Source organism: Sesamum indicum, linkage group LG4, assembly GCF_000512975.1.
Source record: "Sesamum indicum cultivar Zhongzhi No. 13 linkage group LG4, S_indicum_v1.0, whole genome shotgun sequence".
Lineage (NCBI taxonomy): Eukaryota > Viridiplantae > Streptophyta > Magnoliopsida > Lamiales > Pedaliaceae > Sesamum > Sesamum indicum.
This window is the reverse complement of record NC_026148.1, coordinates 3,127,570-3,149,609: the sequence shown is the minus strand read 5'-3', so window position 1 is coordinate 3,149,609 and position 22,040 is coordinate 3,127,570. Positions and strand designations below refer to the sequence as shown.

General features: G+C 36.0%; 1 protein-coding gene across 2 annotated transcripts in view; it reads right to left on the bottom strand.

Moving 5' to 3' along the window:
• LOC105159896 (kinesin-like protein KIN-7O) overlaps positions 1 to 21,280 on the bottom strand; it is a 24,748-nt gene extending 3,468 nt beyond the window's left edge. Inside the window, exons 1-27 of one of the 2 annotated variants that reach the window (XM_011077109.2) lie at positions 20,834 to 21,280; positions 20,541 to 20,630; positions 19,853 to 19,971; positions 19,327 to 19,440; positions 19,158 to 19,239; positions 18,798 to 18,865; positions 18,647 to 18,721; positions 17,448 to 17,593; positions 17,272 to 17,374; positions 16,563 to 16,643; positions 16,287 to 16,355; positions 16,131 to 16,190; positions 15,901 to 16,062; positions 14,149 to 14,205; positions 13,429 to 13,668; positions 13,293 to 13,358; positions 13,038 to 13,220; positions 11,890 to 11,994; positions 9,225 to 9,302; positions 8,987 to 9,133; positions 8,672 to 8,785; positions 8,504 to 8,590; positions 8,223 to 8,426; positions 7,953 to 8,135; positions 7,137 to 7,340; positions 6,938 to 7,027; positions 6,715 to 6,855 (exon numbers count right to left, since the gene is read on the bottom strand). In XM_011077109.2, coding sequence (XP_011075411.1) covers positions 6,715 to 6,855; positions 6,938 to 7,027; positions 7,137 to 7,340; positions 7,953 to 8,135; positions 8,223 to 8,426; positions 8,504 to 8,590; positions 8,672 to 8,785; positions 8,987 to 9,133; positions 9,225 to 9,302; positions 11,890 to 11,994; positions 13,038 to 13,220; positions 13,293 to 13,358; positions 13,429 to 13,668; positions 14,149 to 14,205; positions 15,901 to 16,062; positions 16,131 to 16,190; positions 16,287 to 16,355; positions 16,563 to 16,643; positions 17,272 to 17,374; positions 17,448 to 17,593; positions 18,647 to 18,721; positions 18,798 to 18,865; positions 19,158 to 19,239; positions 19,327 to 19,440; positions 19,853 to 19,971; positions 20,541 to 20,630; positions 20,834 to 20,957 — 3,192 coding nt within the window. In that variant the 5' untranslated portion in view covers positions 20,958 to 21,280. The remainder of the gene's footprint in view (positions 1 to 6,714; positions 6,856 to 6,937; positions 7,028 to 7,136; positions 7,341 to 7,952; positions 8,136 to 8,222; positions 8,427 to 8,503; positions 8,591 to 8,671; positions 8,786 to 8,986; positions 9,134 to 9,224; positions 9,303 to 11,889; positions 11,995 to 13,037; positions 13,221 to 13,292; positions 13,359 to 13,428; positions 13,669 to 14,148; positions 14,206 to 15,900; positions 16,063 to 16,130; positions 16,191 to 16,286; positions 16,356 to 16,562; positions 16,644 to 17,271; positions 17,375 to 17,447; positions 17,594 to 18,646; positions 18,722 to 18,797; positions 18,866 to 19,157; positions 19,240 to 19,326; positions 19,441 to 19,852; positions 19,972 to 20,540; positions 20,631 to 20,833) is intronic. The other variant, XM_011077110.2, reaches the window with a different exon arrangement.

The window sequence follows — 22,040 nt, the reverse complement described above, 5'->3', positions numbered from 1 at the left end:
TGCTAAGAATGCCTATCTGGCTAATTCCGCCACTGAGTGGCAGCACCCTCTTCTCGTGCACCGCATGCCGCCTGGTCTCCATCCTCTATCTAGCAATTCTATGAACAAGAATGGACTTTTAACTTTACCTGCTAATTAATTGGGTCTGTAGGTTTTGTGCTATATGTTTGTCTCCCGTTAGCCATGACATGAAATTCTCCGATCTTTTGCTACTTCTTTTGTCCATATATTTATCATGCTGTCCGTTCTTAATAGTGTTGTTGGTATGACCATTTGTCATGAAACTACACGAAAACCTTATTTAGCTACATTACGCCGTAGAATTATGAAATTTTTTACAAAACTCTGCAACTATCTCTACTATCCCTATTGTTCCGCCAACTCAAATTGCTTTTATTGCCTTCATGGTAAGTCTTGGATGATAGATTTTGGTGCCACAACCCATATCACTAGTAATAAAATCTCTATACCTATTTGTTCTACAAATGTTTCATACTTTGCAGTCTCTAGGTTTGGACCACACATTGCATCTTAACCTCGATAATGTTCCAAATCTCATAATTGCTATCTCACTTTATTTCCTTCGTATTGCATCTTCCAAAATCTAATGACGAAGAGGATACTTAGTAGTGGGCATGACTGTGCTAGTCTCTATTACTTAGACGTGCTGATACACTAGTTGATCTTGCCCCATATGCCTCAATATCCCCCCTTCAGTGGCATTATAAGCTTAGTCCTCTTTACCATCTCTATATTAGAATTGAGCATCTTCAGCAATACACACCGTAGTTTTCCTATTCCATTTCCAACAATTTGAAAACTTCAGTTTTTTTAAGTTACAACGTAGAGTTGTTAGATGTCTACATTTGTTCTTTTAGAGTAGTTAGGTGATTATACTTAATTTTTTTTAAATTCAAATGCGTCACAACATTTGTTTTAATATAAATTAAGACACATTGCTCTATTTTTTTACCTTAATTCTATTAATATTATTTATTAATTTCTAAAAGCTAAGTTCCAATTTTTTTTTCTCTACAAATGATTAATTTTTTTAGGAATTAAAATTATTGCATGATTTTTTTAAAATTAACTTTATTGAGAAAATTATTTAAACCAAAATTTAATAACAATATATATATATATATAATTTTAATAATTCTAATTAAACTTTCTAAATTAGATAGTTTCCTTCAAAGGCATTTAACATAATCTTATATTTTCCTTCAAAGCATTTAGCAATCAATATTGGTTACGAAATTATCGTCAAATGGTACAAAATTTTAATAATATAATCACCTATGTAAAAGAACGTTAATTAAATTTGATTTGTATAATATAAAAGATTAATTTTGTTCACATCAATTGTTGTGTGCAACCTTGACAATCTTATATACCGACTCGAAATAGTGTTGTTGACATGATAACAACTTACACTAATTGTGTAAACTTTTCAAACCAACCATATTTTAGAAAAAAAATCTTCATAATATTAGAACAATTAAGTCCCTCATCATAAATTAAAGTCGAGCATGAGGAGGGGTAGGCCTTGGTTGAATTGCTCGGAATTATACAAGATCATAGATGCATTGAGCAAAATATTTGAAATATATAAAAATCTACACAGTTATATAATCGAAGAGCACTATATTGAATGGTGTCTTCTTTTAGTAAAACTACCTAGAGGCTAGAAGTAGCTGCTTTTCTTTTTTTCTCTCTCTTAAATTCACACTTTCATGTCAATTCTCTCACAAATTATTGATCCTTCAATACTTAATCAGGTTTTGCATTTTCTCAATATCTTTTATTATTTGAAGAGATATGAAAAAATATCTAAAATAATATAAGTTGTATATTCATCACTTGGAAATGATTAGTGTGTCATTACCAGCATATCCCTATCACTTTGTGTAATTTCCATGCAAGTCACCTCTATAAATACATGTCCATGCACTCTCACTTGCCCCTTCTTCCGTGAACATTTTAGCTCAAGAATTTGCAAAGTTCTCTTCACTCTATAACCACTAAAAACTCCGTTGTTTTCTATAGTGAAAAATGGACAAGGGAGATGGAGGGCTTGTTCGTCCAATCTCTCACCTACCTAAAACGCCTGGGTATCTTTCGGCCAAACAACGACTCCATGCAAGCGATTCATTCGGCCATATTCGATGTCAATAAGGGTCGACAAACTTCACGAGCGTTTTTATCTGTCCCAATGAGTGGGAAATCACCCCGGCGTGAATTGGAACCACGACGATATGAGATTGACCGCGGAAGCAAATTTTTGTATAAAGTTGTGGATGACACAATCTCGCTGACGATTTAAGTTGTATCGCGCCATATGTACTTTCAGAATAGGGAATCTGTTCTTTAGCACACGAAATGCCAGCTCAATGACATTACGCAATTGTGAGTGACGCTGTTTAAATAATTATTTCGGTCCACGAGCTTGCCGGTTGTTACCCCAAAACGAATTGATATGATAACGATCTTGACGGTACGGCGCCAAAAATCCAGGAAAATAGGGATTAGCGGTGTAAATTTTTGGATAATGTAAATTTAATATCGTTTGATGGCGAAGAAAAATTCTGATCATTGTTGAGGCAGTCTATGAACACACAGGCATCGTTTGCGCTACCCTCCCATCCAGCCATGACATACGTAAACATCAAGTCAAAATTGCAACAGCCATAACATTTTGTGAGATATCACCGTGTCGTAAACGGTATGCATGGACACCGAAACACTTGCTGGTATAAGTATGCCATCAATTGCGCCGACGCAATCCTAATATTAAATAAATTTGAAATGTTATGAGAAGGAAAATTAGCGGCTTCGAGGTTTAATGAATGCAATATTCATTACCTTAAAATATGGAAAGAAGTGTCTATTGTTATGGATTCTGGGATGAATACGATTAAAATTTGTAGGACAAATTAGTCCCGGTGCAAGAAGATTCAGAGCCCACGAAACCCGTTTCATGTGCCCGAGATGATCTCCAATAAGTGCTGGAACATGAAACGGGTTTCACGGGCTCTGAATCTTCTTGCACCGGAACTAATTTGTCCTGCAAATTTCAATCATATTCATCCCAAAATCCATACCAATAGACACTTCTTTCCATATTTTAAAGGTAATGTATACTGTATTTATTAAACCCCAAAGCCGCTAATTTTTCTTCTCATAACATTTCAAATTTATTTATTATTAGGATTGCGTTGGCGCAATTGATGACACACTTATACCAGCAAGTGTTCCGGTGTCCATGCATACCGTTCACAACACGGTGATATCTCACAAAATGTTATGGCTGTTTGCAATTTTGACTTGATATTTACGTATGTCATGGCTGGATGGGAGGGTAGCGCAAACGATGCCCGTGTGTTCATGGACTGCCTCAACAGGGAGGGTAGAGCAAACAATGCCCGTGTGTTCATGGACTGCCTCAACAATTATCAGAATTTTCCTTGGCCACCAAACGGGATTAAATTTACATTATCCAAAATTTCACACCGGTAATTTTACAGTCTTCATTCATGATTACATCTCTTGTTATTTCAGGTAAATATTACTTAGTGGATTCCGCTTATCCCAATTTGCCTGGATTTTTGACGTCGTACAGTCAAGATCGTTATCACATCAACTTGTTTAGATGTAACAACCATAGTAGTCAATGGCGCGGAATGGCGCACGGCACAAAAGGCGCAACCCTCGCGCCATACGGCGCCCATGGCGCCGCCATAGCGCATGCCTGGGCGTCTTTTCGGCGCTGCCCAGGCGCGCGCCACGTGCGCGATGAAAGAAAAGGGCCTGGGCGGCCTGGGTTTTGGCTGGGCTGCCCAGGCCCATGAATTAAAAAAATAATAATAATAAGTTAATAAACCCTAATTTCCTAAATATAAAAGGAATTTCCTAAATATAAACCCTAAAAAAAATAACTTAATAAACCCTAATTTCCTAAGTTAATTTTTAGCGTGTACAGCAGTACAAACTCTAATTATGCCGATTGAATCTTTGAAATTAATGTGATTTTATTAATCTTTGAGTGCTTCAATTGTTCTGTTAGTGTTTTTTTTTTTTGAATGATTTAATTATATGAAGTTTTTTTATGTTTAATTTGTTGTTTTATATGTCTTATTTAACTCCTTATACATTAATCTAATCAAAATAATACTAATTATATAAATATATAGATTATTTCTTATATTTGCCCCATCCTTTGAAAAGGCGCGCGCCGCGCCGTGCGCCATGGCTCCAGCATCCCTTGGCGCCATTGTGCGCCGTGCACCACTGACTACTATGGTAACAACCGTTAAGCTCGTGGACCGAAAGAATTATTTAACCAGTATCACTCACAATTGCGTAATGTCATTGAGCGGGCATTTGGTGTGCTAAAGAACAAATTCTCTATTCTGAATGTACCTATGCAGCAATACAGCTTAGATCGTCAGCGGGATCTTGTCATCGCATGTTGTGTCATCCCCAACTTTATACGAAAATTTGCCTCCGCGGTCAATCTCCTTTCTTCGTGGTTCCAATTCACGCCAGGGTGATTTCTCACCGATTGGAACAGATAAAAACGCTCGCGAAGTTTGTCAACTCTTGTATAACCCCATGCGTACGTTAGTCGCGTGTGGAACGCCTTATTAACGTTGAATATGGCCAAATGAATCGCTTACATGGAGTGGTTGTTTGGCCGAAAGATACCTAGGCGTTTTAGGTAGGTGAGAGATTGGACAAACAAGTCCTCCATCTCCCTTGTCCATTTTTCATTATAAAAAACAACATATTGGAATGCATATCCTATAGAAGCCATGGTAGTTTTTAGTGATTAAAGAGTGAAGAGAACTTTGCAAATTCTTGAGCTAAAATGTTCACGAAAGAAGGGGCAAGTGAGGGTTCTTGGTGCATGGACATGTATTTATAGAGAGTAATTTGCATGGTTGCATGAAAATTACACAAAGAGATAGGGATATGCTAGTAATGACACACTATACATCATTAAAAACTATACTCAAGTTGCTGCAAAATTCTTGAAAATGTATTAATTCCTTCCACAAGCAACCTTCAATTGACATTTGATTTTTGATGGAGGAAGATGTCAAGCGATAGTGGAAGGGAAACCATTAACTAATGAAGAAAACAACCATTAACTCCCAACCACCATTTGTCCTAATAAATTACAACTACTAATATATAATTTTTATGAAAAGTAATAACATACTGTTAGTTTTATGATTTATATATATTGTACAATAATATTATATGAAAATTTGTTATACAGATTAGTAGTATAATTAAATTTTAATAAATTAAAAATAATTTATGTCACGTACAATAATTTAAAAAAAGTCAACAACACTTAATAATTAATTAATCAAAATTTAATTTTACAGTACATATATATATATATCTTAATTCTTATTTTGGTGATTATGCGATATAAGTTGAAAAGCTAATTATGCTTTTCATCTGACTAAAAAAAGAAAAAAAATCTAACTAACTGTCACATAACTTATAATTTTTGTAAGATATAATTTAATTATAATTAAATTAAATTTATGCATAGCAGTAGGTGTACGTTAATATGTATATATGCAAACAAAAAAAATTGTACTGAAAAAGGAAAAGGAAATGGCAAGATTCACTTTCATTATTTTATAATTTCACATATTCAACTCCTTCCTCATCATAGCTTGGAGGGTTAGCTAAGCTCATTCATTAAGGGAAGGTGGGTTGCTCAATTTGGTCAACCCTCATAACTAAATTCTATCATATCAAAAATACATATACATATATTCAACATTCTCACACCTATATACTTATATTTGGAAACAACTAATCCAAACATATTCTCAGTTTTCGCACAAAAACCAATAAAATATTTTTACACAAATTCAATTGTTGGAAACTGAAAATGAAAATGAAAACACAACCAAACGGGCACAAAGTGTCCAAAATAAATAAAACCATTAAACAAATCCTACATAGTCATTATAAAATTGAAAAGTAACATAAAATATCCATCACCGGTAGTAGAATATCTTCTCTCTTTGTGTTAGGAAAGGTGTAAAACAGCAAAACCCTAACGTCTTCACTCTTTAGTCTATTTTTTGTGTAAATTTCTATAATTTTTCTTTTCCTTAAAAAAAAAAGCTAAATTAAAGGCTAGGCTGAGCAAAGGTGTAACAAATAGCTATTTCTTTATGCTGGGCAGTTCGCAAGCTTCAGCCTGAAAGGGTTGGGGCTTGCAAATGGCACGCCTAACAATGGCGCACCATGGCATCGCCATTTGCAAGGTATGCGCCATTGTATAAAAATGGCGATGAGGCCTCGCCATGGCATGCACCTTATAGTATGATGATTATTTTAAAGTATCTTGAGATTCTTAGGTTTTTTATTTTTTGTTAATTTGAACTATGTATTAAAAAATGAAAAAAGAAAAAAATAGTTTGGCTTGGAGCTCATATTGATTTCCTAACCAACCTCGAGCTTTGGGCAAAAATTGTCAAGCAAGTTCAAATATTGAGGAGAAAAGCTCGTATAATCAAGCAGAGCATGAGCCTAAGCAGGCCAATTGGCTCGGCTTGATTGGCAACCTCAGCCCTAGTATGCACATGTCCGTAGAAAAAAGGCTCATGCGCATTCAAAACCTTAAAAGGAAAGAAAAGTAATTGTGGAGGGATATGTAATATATATTAAGGTTAAGAAATTTACCTGTGACAATTTTTCAGACAATGAAGCAATTTCAGCAGCGTATAGTTTGTCCTTTTCTCCAATGAATTCCACAGAAGCTTTCTCCTTGGATGACCATATTGCTTTCTCCTCCTCCATTGTCAGAAGGGCTTCAGTGAGTTGCTGCAAAAAGAATGAGAGCATCGAAGAATGAAGAAAACTGCTAGAGTTCCACTGCGAATAAGTATCAATTCTACTTCAATACCATTGACAAGTCCTCCTTTTCTTCTGTCAAAGTTTTGAGAGAACTTTCCATTTCCTGCACATGGGACCTGTATTCTTCCAAGCTTGTTCTCTGAAATATCGTCAAGTAAATAGTAATAGAACTTGGTTTCAAGACCTAGGTATGATACATAACTAACAACTTCTGGAATACGAGTGTAAAGAAACTAAGAAAAGCATACAAGATTGACAACTTCTTCCTTCAGTGTCAACTCTGAGTTTGACAAGTGCAACTCATTGGACAACACCTGCAAATCAGAAGCCAAACTCTCAGCTCTAGAAGTGGCTGCATCCTTTTCCCCATTTGCTATTGCCAATTGGTCTTCTAATGCCCCAATTACAGTCTCCATCTCAAAAGCAACTACTTCCAGCTTCTTGTACTCCTCCTGAATAAGAGGACAGATGTAGTAGGTGATATCTACTCAGAGAAGATACAATGCATGAAGAACTTCACATCTCCCAGAGAGGCAAAAAGTTAAGGCAGAATAGCAAAAGCAAAAAGGAAAGGAAATGTTGTGAACTGAATATGACTTCTGCCATTCACAGAAAACTACGCATGAGTTGGTGCTCACCTCTTTTGAAAACCAACTATAACACTACAATCCAAGTGCCCATTTTAGACCACCAATATAGACCTGATCTCTTTCATTTATGACAGTAGTTCATCCTTGATTGTACTAATGTCATATCTTTAATAGGGCGTAACAAGTCTCCATTTTCAACAAGTAAATTCATACCTGATCGTTTTCAATTATTACAAACATTTAAGAAATTTCCCAAATGACCTGATATCACAATCACAAACAGGAACCTGCAGTAATTATGTTTTGTTCGTATGATCTGTACCATCCTGAAACTTCTTGATTCTTCTTTCTTCTTTTCAGGGGTTGTAGAAGGGAGGTACAAGTTTGCATTTGATTTGTTAAGTGCAATTTCTTTTGTTGCATGAGAAGTCCTGCACATTATGCATTATTTGATTCCTAATTACTGATAATCACCTCCAGTTCAGCCAAAGCAGTAGAGCCCTTTGTCTGTTTCTGATCAAACACATTTGAGCTCCTATCAATTGTTGAATCACGCCTTCTGCCAATAATAGATTCACGTTTGCTCATATCACGTTCAAGCATAGCCTTCTGGCTTTGCAGTCTTTTAAGTTCTCTTTCTGCACATGACTTCTCACCCTGGCATCATGTAAAATGCATATACAAGTGTAATGTCTGAATAAAAGCGCCTATAGGGAAAAAAGAGCAAAATTAAGGGTGTAAGACCTCAAGTTTTGTTCTCTCCTGAATAGCATTCTTTAGCTTGAACTCCATATCTTTTAACTTTAATTTTGTTTTCTCCAAATCCTTTCTGATACTTTCCTTTTCCTTTGCCAAGGAACACGATGATAAGGATGAATTTTCCCTTTGGAGCATTTGAAGTTGACATAGATATTCAGATTTTTCGGCTTCATGTCTACCCTCGAGTTCCTAGAAAAAAAGCTGGTTGGCTCAGAATTGGAGATGTTGAAAACATGACAAACGTGAAACAAAGTGAAGTAACTTACCATGAATGCATTTGTAGAATTTTGAACTTTTAAATTTAATTCTTCTATCCTACAATGAAGCTCTGAAGCTTGATTGCAAAGAACAAGCTGTATTTCAACAAGAAATACAAAGAAATTTCAATAATGGAATCAGTAAATTACGAAGTATTTACATGCAAAATATTATACCTTATCCTCCTCAAGCTCACGAACTTTGCTTCTCAAGCAAGAGTGTATCATCTCATGGCTCCTAAATATCGATTCTATTTGAACCATACTCTGGGCAGCAGAAGGCCTAAGGTCCTGCACTTGCAATGAAAAAAATGTGGATTGATGATATGACAAGTGCTATAGTATGTTTGCAGCCAGATTAACTTTAAACAAGGTGAAACATGAAAATAGTTTCCAATATGAATGAAAGTGTAATACAAAAAAAGGAAAGATTTCGGCTTATCATATCTAGGTTAAAGATCCAAAAAACACTTTCTAAAGATGCCTACTGACAAGAATCAGGTTTGGCAATGTCGAAGAGAAATGGACAAGCTCGTCCACAACCGAAGAGAGAGACCCTATAAGATGTCTTGAGTTATCAAATTCCAGCTTTATTTCCTGGGCTTCAGTTAATAGGCTGGTCATCCAATCAGATTCTTCCTGAAAGAAGTTAATGAACAATTAAGTAAAAGAGCATAAAAAATGTAACCGTGAAATTCTTTAGATGCATAAGCCAAAACTAGCCAGTTACCACACTAGACTGTACAGAAGCAAGGGTGTCACGAGCAAGAGTTGCTTCTTCTTGTGCAAGCATAAGTTCCTCATACATCTGCATTAACCAATAAAGGTCATAACTTAAAGCAATAGATTTTGCAACTGATTAAAAGAAAGCACAAAAACAAGCAACTCTCACATGCAAAGAACTTTCTAATTCCTCAAGCTTCTATTCATCTCCCAAGAATTCCAAGTCATATGCACTGCCAGGTGGCATGTTGATAATTTGTCTTCTATCATCCTAGTGTCAAGTATTTCTACTATCCACTGATCCCTTTGTAGTTCTCTTATCTTTTATATGTTTTCTTAGTATTGAAGAAAATAAACCACTAATATAGCAATAATTCTCGTACTTCCACAATGGTCTCCAAACTATTAAAATGTGCGCCTCAAAAACTGATTATGGAGAATGAAATGAAAAGGATATGTCGGAATAGTGCATAAAAAGATAGATGATGAACTTAAGCAAAAGGAGGAATACTAAAACAATTTTAAGTTCCAGTTAATTTGGCAATATCAAGCTATAATATGGTTGATGCGTGGCCCAATATGCATGCAAAGATTGCTTTCTTTGTTATGTGTATAAGTGAAGAGAGAAACACAAGACGTGGATCCTACGTCCGCGTGACAAATGCCCAAAGGGCTAAATCATGTTATTCTCTTAGTTTGAGGATAGGTTAACTACATAATGTTGGACATGGAGATCTAACATATGTTCAACATGCACAATAGAACTTAAGCAAAAGGAGGAATACTAAAACAATTTTAAGTTCCAGTTAATTTGGCAATATCAAGCTATAATATGGTTGATGTGTGGCCCAATATGCATGCAAAGATTGCTTTCTTTGTTATGTGTATAAGTGAAGAGAGAAACACAAGACGTGGAACCTACGTCCGCGTGACAAATGCCCGAAGGGCTAAATCATGTTATTCTCTTAGTTTGAGGATAGGTTAACTACATAATGTTGGACATGGAGATCTAACATATGTTCAACATGCACAATAGAAGTCAAAACTTTTCTTCAGATTCTGGATCACAGATGGGGAGGTGACCTGAGCTCAATGCGACATCATGCCATGTACACACATCCAAAGTAGTGTAAATAGAGACATCAAGTCACACAATCAATTTTAGGTTCAAAACACGAGCAGAAGGGCACTTAACCCATCAAGAGCAAGGTCGATCAGAAACAGAGACCAACAAACGGTTTAGTTTACGTGTAGAACACCATAAGTAGTGAAGGGGTCAAAAGAGAATGAGACCAACAAACAATTTAGGTGTAGAACACCATAAGTAGTGAAGGGATCAAGAGAGAATGAGACCAACAAACAATTTAGGTGTAGACACCATCAGCAGTGGCTCGATGAAGCAAGTGTTGCCTATATGCCCAAGCTGATTAGCACCGAGACGAGGTTATGCCTCATGAAGACCACTATGGCGGAAGAAGAGCATGTTGGCAGCGGCAAGGCGATGATGCTTAGTAGGGTTACAGCACCGCGGCAGTATGGCGGAAAACGACCCTATAATGCCACTCGCGGTAGCACAAGGTAAGGCAGTGTGCAGCAAGGCTTCAGGCTCATCTTCCGCCATTTGTCATCGCCCTGAAGCACTGTCGCCTTGCCGCTGCAGCCACTGGCCACCGCCGACGTGCTCCTCTTCCAAACAGGCATATTAACCTCATGTTGCTGTTACTAGAACACTTGCTCCAGCAAACCACTACTAATGGTGTTCTACACCTAAACAATGTGTCGGTCTCATAATGAGACCGGCTTTCCTCCTTGTGATAGGCTATCCACTACTATCACCTAAACTAAATTGGTCACTTTTTCTAAACTACGTTGCTGGCGTAAGTTTCTTCTACTTGACCTCAGGTCACCTTGCGGGGGAGTATTGAGAATAATGAATTGATTTCCAAACAATTCATAAAACCCCTGTGGTTTGGAAATTACAAAAAAATTGGAAGAAAATCTATATTTACCCTGATTGACTTATTAATGACTTATAATGTAGGTCAAATAAATCATTTTATGACCAAATTACCCTCATACGTTTTCATGCGTTAGTGCTTATGAGAAGATATATTTTCCTGAAAAAAAATTATTTGACGCACAGTAAATCAGTAATAAATAAATCGAGGGTACATATTAATTTTGATTCAGTTTTTTTTGTTATCAGCAAATTCAGTGAATTTTGACTAATGGGGGAACTTATTTGTTGAAGCAAACCTCAAAGATGCTATATGTAATTTCACCGAACCTCATAGGAGAGGAGTGTAATTGTCCCTGAAATCTAAGTGATTCTTACGATATCTTATATGATTTAATTTTGGAGAAATTTCCTTCCATTTCCTGTTATTAACATATGCAATTCACCAATATGTAAATAGATGAAGGTTATATCCTCAAACTAAGAGAGAACAACATGATTTACCACCTTTGCGTATTTTTCTCGTGGACGTAGGTATGACCAAACATTGTAAATCATCATATTCTCTTTCTCTCTTCATTTATCTAAGTTTTTGACATTATCTTTTCAAAAGTAAGATGCAAATTTTAGATATCCGAAAGAAAATTCCATCCTATATTTGACATTACACGTTATGATGACATGGAAACTTTAAGCATCACAAGTGAGCATGAACCTTTTCATATTTCTCCTGTGCAGACTTGGTCCGCTCAGTTGCCAAGTCAAACACACAATCTAAATTTTGCTGGCTTGAGGACTTCTCCATCTCCAAGATTGCAATCTGCATAGCAATTTTGATAGATTTACACAATGAAAAGATCCAAAGGATGATTAGAAAGGACATTAGCAATCACTTGAAGACTATGCTGAAAATCAGCACCGTATAATCAAAGAAAAACACAGGCAATGCTTGTCAGTCAGACTTCCCACCGTGGCAATCAGAATCATACAAGAAAAGCAGGAAATGCAACCTGATTTTAATTATACAATTATAACGAAGAGCTGAATGCAATATTTGGCAGCACAACAGAGCCCGAGTCAAGCAGAGAAGCCCGCAGTATTGCTTAGGCAACTAAAAGGACCAAAAGCTCCTGATGTTTTTTCTTACTGCAAATTTCAACTCCTAAAATTGATTCGACATCTCATCTTCGCAACAGAACGAGCTATATTTTTTGCATCATTACAGGGGGTGGTCACCCCAGGGTCACCTGAAAACTTAACTTCTGGAACCCTAGAAAACTGATATTAACTTTTTGTAACCTTCAGTACTCCAGCAAGTTGGTTCATATAAGCTGGTTGTCTTTCAATTTACTATTTATCTCACTTAATTCTTCATGTGACCAAATTAGAAAATTCAAATGTACATAAAAGAATACTTTTTAGAGAAGATTGGTGCAAACCTATAATCTATTACTACTTTAAAATTAGAAAACCTTCTATTATGCAAAATAATCCAATAGTGTCATGGTTCAAAAAACGGCCAGTCACCTCTTGCTTAACATGAGTTTTGCTTGGCAGGTGCATTGTGCTACCTAACATCGTGTTAACCAACTAGAGGAATAATACCTAATTCACCTAGCTCAAGATCACTAGTTGTGGAAGTTTCTCTATGAGGACCTCTATAACTCCAGTCTCCTCCATCAGGTACCAAACAACTCCTCGTAGCAGCTATAAAATCTTAATTTACAAGCCATAACAACCGGAGCCTTTTCCTGATTTCATTTATTCATAATATCCATTCCATAGAAATGAGTACCAAGTGAAGAGGAGTAAAAGAAAATTGGGGAATATTGAGCAATAAAGCAATAAACGAGAGCTGAAAACCTTCTCCTGAAGTTGCTTGATCACAAGAATAGCATCCGAGTCCTTCAAACTTCTATTTCCATCTGGATGTGACAGAGGATTGGGATTTCTTGCAGTGCATTCTCTGCATTTCTCATCCACAACAAGATCAGCCTCAGCAAGCTTCCTTGTTAAGTAATCAATTTGAATGTCACTCATTGTCCTCTGTAAAGAGGAAAAGTTAGTTATAGGAAAATTCCAATGCAAGCATTCATTTGAAGAAGTAGGAAAACTAACATAAGTTTCAAACTCTGAAAGCAAATTTTCATATTCTGCTTGCATTTCAGTCAAGTCATTGCTCTCCTGAAACAAGAGCAATTAATCCCAGAAGCAAATTGAAAGGTAAAGAAAAAGTATATAACTTGATATGAACCATAGGTAAACTTCTTGTTCTGGCTGGAACTTTTCTCCTACTGGTAACATGCAGCAGTGCATTTGGATCAGGAAGTGTACAGTCTTCTGAAGCACTCCTTTTACAATCTTGCTCTTGTTTGCACAACTCAGCAGCACTCGCTTCTTTAACTAACTCTTCGAATGGAAGAAGTGGACCAATTGTGCAATCTGCTCTTGTTGATTTCACTTCAGAAGGGGTCTCTTTTACCACAGACGATAACTAGAGCACCAATGCAGAATGTCAATGAATACTCATGAACATTAAAATGTGGTAATTTGAGTGTTAGAAACACAAATGTAGTGCATAACTTAATATATAGAGATGTCAAGAGCTCAACGCAACTAGTTGGTGAACTTAAAGAGATTATACGAATTGTCTACGAGAGTATGCCATTGCTAGCAATCACAATTATTTCATTTAGGATAAAACTTATGTCTGTACTACACCATGTGTATGAGTGCCTAAATTAGCATGTCGCAAATGTAAGCAGAGAGGTTTGTCACAAAATTTATACACGTCCGAATGCAACAATTACACAGAACCCAATCTTCTTCTTCATGGTTTCAACATACAAGTCACAAGAACAGACAATCTTTCCAGTTAGAGAAAAGGATAATTGTTTCAATTCTATGACTCAGCAGGTAGTTTAAAAAAAAATGGGAGAACTTGACTTTCGTACTATCAGAAGTAGAACTATACCTCCTTCAGTTTCTTCCTCAAAAGATTTCCAGGGCACCAGGTATCTCGCCTTTTTGCCTACCATAGAGTACACGTATAAGAGAACCACAAATAGTGAGAAATATAACCAAAGTAGAGGTAAATTATATAGGACTGGACGCAAAAGTGCACATGAACATTGATAACATAAATGGGAAACCATGAAACTGGACTATTTTTTTACGGTTTTGGTCTTCTTTCACCAAATAAGTAGGAAAAACAAACAAGTATGAAGGTATCTCAATCCTGATAGAACTAGAAGAGGAGTTCACTAGTTGTAATCTACAATTTTTGAGAAGAAACTGAAGATTGTACACACTCCATAGTAGTTAATGGCGCACGGCGCACAATGGCGCCAAGGGCTCCTGGAGCCATGTCGCATGGCGCACGGCGCGGCGCGCGCCTTTTCGAAGGTTGGCGCAAATATAACAAATAATCTATATATTTATATAATTAGTATTAAATGCGATATATATATATATAATATTTATATTGTATTTATCTAAACAATAGTTACTTCATCATCTTTAAGTATGCTGCATGCAGTTTTGAGTTTCATGATTTTTGGCAAAAATCTACTATAAATATCAACATCAACATAAACATACAATAAAACACTGTAATTAATTTAGAAAAAAGTCATGTGAAGTGTGAACTGCAGCAGCAGGACAAGATGCTTATAAGTTATATGGAAGAGAAGAAGAGAACTAGAGAAGAAGTAAGAAGAAGAGGTGTTGAGAACTGAAGAGTCATGTGAGAACTGAAGAGTCATGTGAGAACTGAAGAGTCAAGAAAGAACTGAAGAGTCAAATTCCTTTTTTTAATTAGGGTTTACCTTTTCTTTTTTAATTTCATGGGCCTGGGCGAGCTGCAGCCTAGCCAGCAGCCCGCTGCCCAGGCCCCTTCAGATGGCGCGCGCCTGGGGCAATGCCGAAATGGCGCCCAGGCGCGCGCTACAGCGACGCCATATAGAAGGGCGTCGCCATGGACGCCGTATGGCGCGAGGGCTGCGCCTCTCGCGCCATGCGCCATGGCGCGCGCCATAGCGCGCTATTAACTACACTGACACACTCTGTGGCATGTTCCGACAAGGATTGGAAAACAGTATATCCCAGAACTAATAGTGGCTATAGTATATGAGTGCTGCATGTAGATCCCAAAAATAATAGTGGGCCATGGCATATGTGTGCTGCAAAGTACATGGAGCATCGAAATCACATCTCCAGGTTTCAAACAGTTGAATGGCAAAAAAGAAATACTACTTTAGCATTCAGCATTACTGAAACAGGTTTTTGGAAAGTTAAAAATGTTGTTCGGCCCTAGCTGGATAATTCTAAGATCTTAAATCAAAGAACTTCAACCAGCATCCTCTACTGGTTTTCATTTCTTGCAGGAGGCACAATATTCCATAACTTGCTCTACACCGTGCCACAAGTCTCATGCCAGTTGGATCCATGATTTGACTTAGGATAAGCGAGCATCCATTATAGATTGCTTTCAATTATGAAAATAATACAAAACAGATACTAAAAAGACAATCACTATCTAATTCCAGCCTTATCCTCTAAATTTAGCTTGTCATCTTTGTCCACCTTTCCAAGGGGAGAATAGAAGTTACATTATTAGCAGCTATACTATATTGCCAAAAGATCAAATATCACGCACTATCACTTCACTCATGTTTGCAAGCAACATACAAGTTACAAAGAGCACAGCAAAAGATAACAGACAGACCTTTTTGTAGACAACACTCGTCTCTTCTCTATTTGCACAAAATACCATAGAGCTCAAATTTTCAATTTTCTTGGCTTGCTCTTGCAATCTCTTCTCCCTTTCAGCCTGTGCTTTCTTTTCTTCCTCCAGCTCTAAAGCCATTCTCTCTCTCTCCAATTCACTCTGGATGGATAACAGATTTTAGAGCACATATATGTAACTTAAAGTGAAATTAAGAAATACCATCAAACCTTTAGCAATGTATTCCGCAGATTCAGGATTTCCTCTTCAAGATGTTCCGAGTGTAAACCCTTGAAAACAAACAGGAATAAGCATGTCAGCATGACACACTAATGCAATAACTTCAATAAGCATGATTCCATATAACAACCATGCTAAGTACCAACCTGCAATTTGGCGCGAAGTTCCTCAATTTCTTTCTTCTGACGTTTTAGCAATGCAGCATCAGTCAATATCTGCATCACAATTAGACCGTGTCAAGAGAGAGAGAGAGAGTTATTGATGGAAAAGAACAACTTTCCTATTGACCTATTTTGTTCATGCAAGCATGCAGGAATCAGTACTTGTAAAATAGTTCGAGATACATGCAGATTTGATATGGGGCCATATGGCGAAGAATGGCTCGTTACAACTATCAAGGAAAAGGCAATCAAGTGTACTACCTCATTTACATGGGCACAGTTTGTCACACGCAGTGCCCTACTAGCAAACTGAAGACTACTTTTAGTCTCATCAGCATGGATCTGCAATTAAACAAAAACCACATAATGGCTTGAAAAAGGACTAATCTGTAGTAGTAATGCTATAGCAAAAGGACAAGTAATTAACACTGCAAAGAGTAGCACCAGGAGCAAAGAAGAAAACTGCCCCAGGCAAAATTACAGCAAGATAAGCCTTAATTTGGAACAAGGGATAGACTAGCCTATTTCAAATCCTGATGTCGTATATCAAGTTGAAAATCAGATCAGGAGGACCAAAACAATACATATAAGCTCAAGAAAAGCATAGCTCATCTGTAAGTATGGGTCTCGATGAAAACGATTAGAGAAATGTCTAAAACAAAATGGCTACCATTGTAAGTATGAGTTTTGCTGGAGAAGAGCAGAGTTCTAGAACCAACAAATCTGAGGTAATGAAGTTATGCCACTTTGTTTCTACAGCTGAAATGAGAGCCGTAAAGCAAATTTGATAAGTTCATTTAAAAGAAGGGCCAACTTTCAAGCTAGAGTCTAGTTGTGAAATCAGATATATGCAATCTCTTTAACAGAATAACATGAGTAAAACGTTCAATATCATCAAATCATCCGTTCTTTCTAATACCAAGATTAAGTTTGAAATGAGTTCGAGGTCTATTAGACTCCAAATATTCACCTGTGCAAGTGTAATATTGCATATGATAGCAGTATTAGCATTTCCACCCAATGCAGGTTGCAGAATTCGTGTAAGTTTGCTGTCTCGATAGGGGACATGACCTCTGCAATATTTTGGGTAAAAAACATCACAGTATAGAATCTCAATATCTGACTTCAGTAGCAATTCATACCTACCCTTGGCTCTCAGCACCTTCACTCAGTTTCTTTATGACAGTTCCTAAGGTCATTAGGCTTTTATTGATGTGGGAGCCCTCCTTCAACCTAACGCCTTCTGCACCAGTCTTTGCAGCGCGTTCTGAACCGGCAAGATCCACCAAATTCTGAAAAGGTTCAATCAAGAACCAAAAAAGACCATATAAGGAAAATAGACAGGAAAATGGACAAAAAATTGCAGAGAATTCCTTCTTCCAGTTAAAAGAAAAATAATAGTTAAAGATCAATAGAACAAAAACAAATGGCAAGACAACAGAAAAAGGATGCAAGCAGAATAAGAAAAACAAACAAAAAGGGAAGGGAATAGATAAATCTGTCCAACCACATAACATGTCTAATAAAGATAAATGCAAACCCACAATGAAAGAAGATTACTGTCCTTTAGAACTGTCAAACATTGTTATAGCGATCATCGCACAAACATTTTTATGAATTTAGAATATAATGTCCTTTAGAACTGTCAAAACGCCAAATTTCACATAAAACAAACTGAAAGAGCACTAATAATCTAAACCAAATGGCCCCGACAATGGTGCAAGAGATGAAAGAAGAGTTAGACCTTTATTTTTTGTGTGTATGAGGAAGGCATCAAATAAGAACGCCTTATGTGGCCTAGTTCTGCTAGCATATAACTCATAGCTTATACAAGGGACAGACAATTCCACTTGATATTTGCAAGGTCCATGATATTGACAGTCCCACTAAATTCTCCTGCCTTACCCATGACTCATGAGGAATATGAGGAATAAAAAACAACATTATCTTCCATACCATCCTCCCAAAAAATGATGCAGAATGTATACTATAGATACCTATTACGAGAATAATACATGTTCAATGATTTTAAAACTTAGGATCATGTCCAAAACGACCTTTGCCTGGACTTGGCATTCTCTGTACCAGACAAGTTCTCTAGGACCAATTTCATATAAATACCTTAAGTTACAACGATTTCCACCACACAAGTGATAGATTTCAGAATGGAAAAGTAGGGAAAATTTCGTATAAATGCCTTTAACTTAGAACGGATGCCGCTTCTTCAAATGAAGGCTTTCAAAAGGGGAAAATTGAATAAGTCTGCCACTGCACACTGACCTTAATATCAGTGCAAGACTACAAGTTTGTTTTTATGAATAAATAAACAGAAAGAGGATTAATACCAAGACAGAAACACGAACTGCATCACATGAGAATTCCGTTTCTGCATCATCAGTTTTCTCCCTGCTCTCAATAATCTGTCTTAAACAAATTCTTGATTAGCCGAATCAATAACTTCTCAAAATGACAGTAAAAGATAAATAGTATGCATACCATGCGGAATATTGTGTGCGACCTACTACTATAAACATTCATATTCGTCTCCCCAATATGACGATGAGCTGTAAATTGAAATTAGAATAAAATATGTCAAATAGTTGCCACATCAAAATAACAAAATTAGGGTGAGAGTGTCATGTTTCCTTTTCGACTTGTCTCCCATATTCAAGATACGAAAGAATGGGGGGAAAGGACTTGGCCCATGGCAAAAGTAAATGTGAGTTTTTATCATAAAAAACAATAAAAACTTGGTCATTACACAAACTATATGGAAGTTAGACATCAAGCAAAATTTTTATCATAAAAAACAATAAAAACTTGTTAGCAAATTTAATATATCAAATATCATCTTACATTCTCCAAACTCCATAAGTTCAAGTACTTGATCAGCAGAGGCCACAATTTCTTCTCTTAACCCAGCTACAAAGATTCCTCGCTTCATTTTTCACAGTCGTTAGATATACTATATACTGTCTTATTAGTAACAGTAGTCGGATGAGCAAAAGAAAAGTAAAATCATTACCTCGATACTTTCATGAATCTGCAGTTTTCTATGCTCAGGGGCTAACAGGTCATTTATCTCCTCATTGTAAATCTCCATATATGACATGCGTAAAAGAAACTCACGATCCATTTCCTTAGAGAAAGAAAGTAATATTAGACTGTATCACCTACAAATGCGGAAGCCAAGTCTCAAAGAACAAGCCATATATGTTTGCTCAATCTAAGACCAAATAGAGAATGACTACCAGGAGACCTTAACTCAATTTGACCAGCTGGACCAGCATGATTACAATTATCTTTTAGCCTTAATGTGTTGAAATTTCCTAGTAGTACCTTGGTGGCATGCAATCAACTCGGCAAGGAATCTGATTGTTTCCAACCCAAGTCCTACAAGCTAAGTGGGTACCAAGTGAATTTGTTAAGGTAACAGAATAACCATGTGCAACGGCTTTTGACATAAACAAACTTCTATTTGGCTATCCTACTGGTAAAAGATATTCATAAGCAATAAAGAAACCAAGAGAGGCCACCGTGGGAATGAGTACCTGTTGTATAATGTTAAAAAGATCATGGACAGCAAGGGGGATGACTCCAAGCTCAGACTTTGATCCACGCATTGTGTGCGTTTTTCCACTACTTGTTTGTCCATATGCAAAAACAGTGCCTTACAGAACCAACCAGTAAGACAGCAGAATACCCCAGATTTCTAAATTTTTTTGGATGATATCTCTAGACTGTAGAACAAGTTCAAGAATAGAAAGCATGCACATATTCGTATTCACATTGAAAAATCAATTGCACAATTGTGTTATCTGAGTTGGATTTGCTTGCAGCCTTTATCTTAGACGAAATATTACTTGCCCTATTGAATTATCTGAATTGGGTTGCTTGCAACCTTACTAGTTGTTAAACAGTGAGACATATTTAATATTGTTTTCATTTTTCAATGTGGCATTATGATTATTTTTTTCAATTAATCACTGAACATAAATATAAAAACTGGAAAATGATGGGACTGACACATAAGTTTCGTTAACTAATTCATGCATCAATTTTGAAAATTATTCAAGAATTAAAAAAAAGAAGATCTCCACACATATGATTCCTTGGATGGCATTCAGGTTTCTACTTTACCGCACACATCATAGAAATTCTTCCTATGTTTCTATCTAATCAATTAACTTTCAGTAGCACTGTAAATAAGCAATTAATTAGCTTTCCTGAAAAACATACCATTGAAACCACGAACTGCAGCAGCCACAATATCTCTGGTCCGAGCCCTGTATACATCTTGAGTTTTACAGTCCTCCCCAAAAATCTGATCTACACATCACCATTGAAAAACGAGCATCAAGAAATCAACAACCATAACCACCACAAATCAAAATTGAAAAAAAGAACATCAATAAAATCAAGAACCATATCCTCCAAAAACCGAAAAAAATTTAAAAAAATCAAGAAAACCAAACCACACGACAAATCAAAAGCGACAAAATTATTAAAAAAAAAAGACCGTGAGACTTTACCGAATTCAAATTTGGAGGGTTGGTTGGGTATGAAAATAGAATTTCCAGAAATACGCCATGGACTGGCCTTGGCATCCTCGGTGGAGAGAGGCCTCGCTCTCACGGAGACGTGTATTCTCTCCATTCCCTCTCTCGCTCTCTTCTCTTTGCTTGTGTGTGTGAGCGTTGGGGGGTGGGGGGGGAGAAGAAGAAAAAAGGGTTTTGGTAACGTTCCCGCCTTTCAATTCTCTATTGGCCGATCTGTTGCCTTTTTGAACTATATATATATGAATATAATATATAGCCGTTTAATTACCGAAAATTAAAAAAATAGCCGTTTAACTATCAAAATAGAAAAAGAAAAGACGTTTTCTGGCGGTACTGTATCTTGGACTGAGAATTGGGCCTGCCTCCACTACAGGCCCAATTGTTGTTCCTGGGCCCATTATTCCACTCTAATAGAAAGGACACAAATTTTAAAAATAATAATCAAAAATTGGTTAAAAATAAAATAAGTGAATAATATATAGAAAATAAATTAGACTATTTTAAATAAATAAATAATTACTGGGAAGAATATTACAGAAAAAAAGAAGAAAGAAAATGAGGAGTGTTTCCTTGATTGATATTTATATTTCCAAATGGATTTAATTTTATCAATATATTTAAAATATTTAATTTAACACCTACATATTTAATAAATTAATTGTTGTGGCACATTGTTCCAATAAGGATATAGAAAGAGAATTTTTGTGTGAGATGAAGAGAAAAAATAAAATTATAAAAAATATTAAAATTACTTTTTTACTAATTAAAACAAATAAATTATTAAAAGGTGAATTTAAATATTCAAAAAATAGTATGATGAAAGGTTATTTTTTTAATAGTATAGATAGATAGAATGTTTTTTTTAAAAAAAAAGTTGGAATAACTTTTGCCAAATGTTAATCTAATGTCATTATAAGAAATTAACTTGAAAGTACTTTTTCTTAGCAGTATAGAATTAGAATTTTTAACATTTCAAATACTTTCAAAATACTTGTTTGGAATCAAAAGTACTTCTAGCAGCTTTGATTTTTTTGTAAATAAACTCAAGTTTTTTGGCACTACTTTACAGTCATTATGATATTTTTTAATTAAAATTTATATTTTTTTAAATTATTTTGAAAATTCAACATCGATATTGAAGTTTTTAAATAATTTAACATAAATAAATTTATGCTTTCAC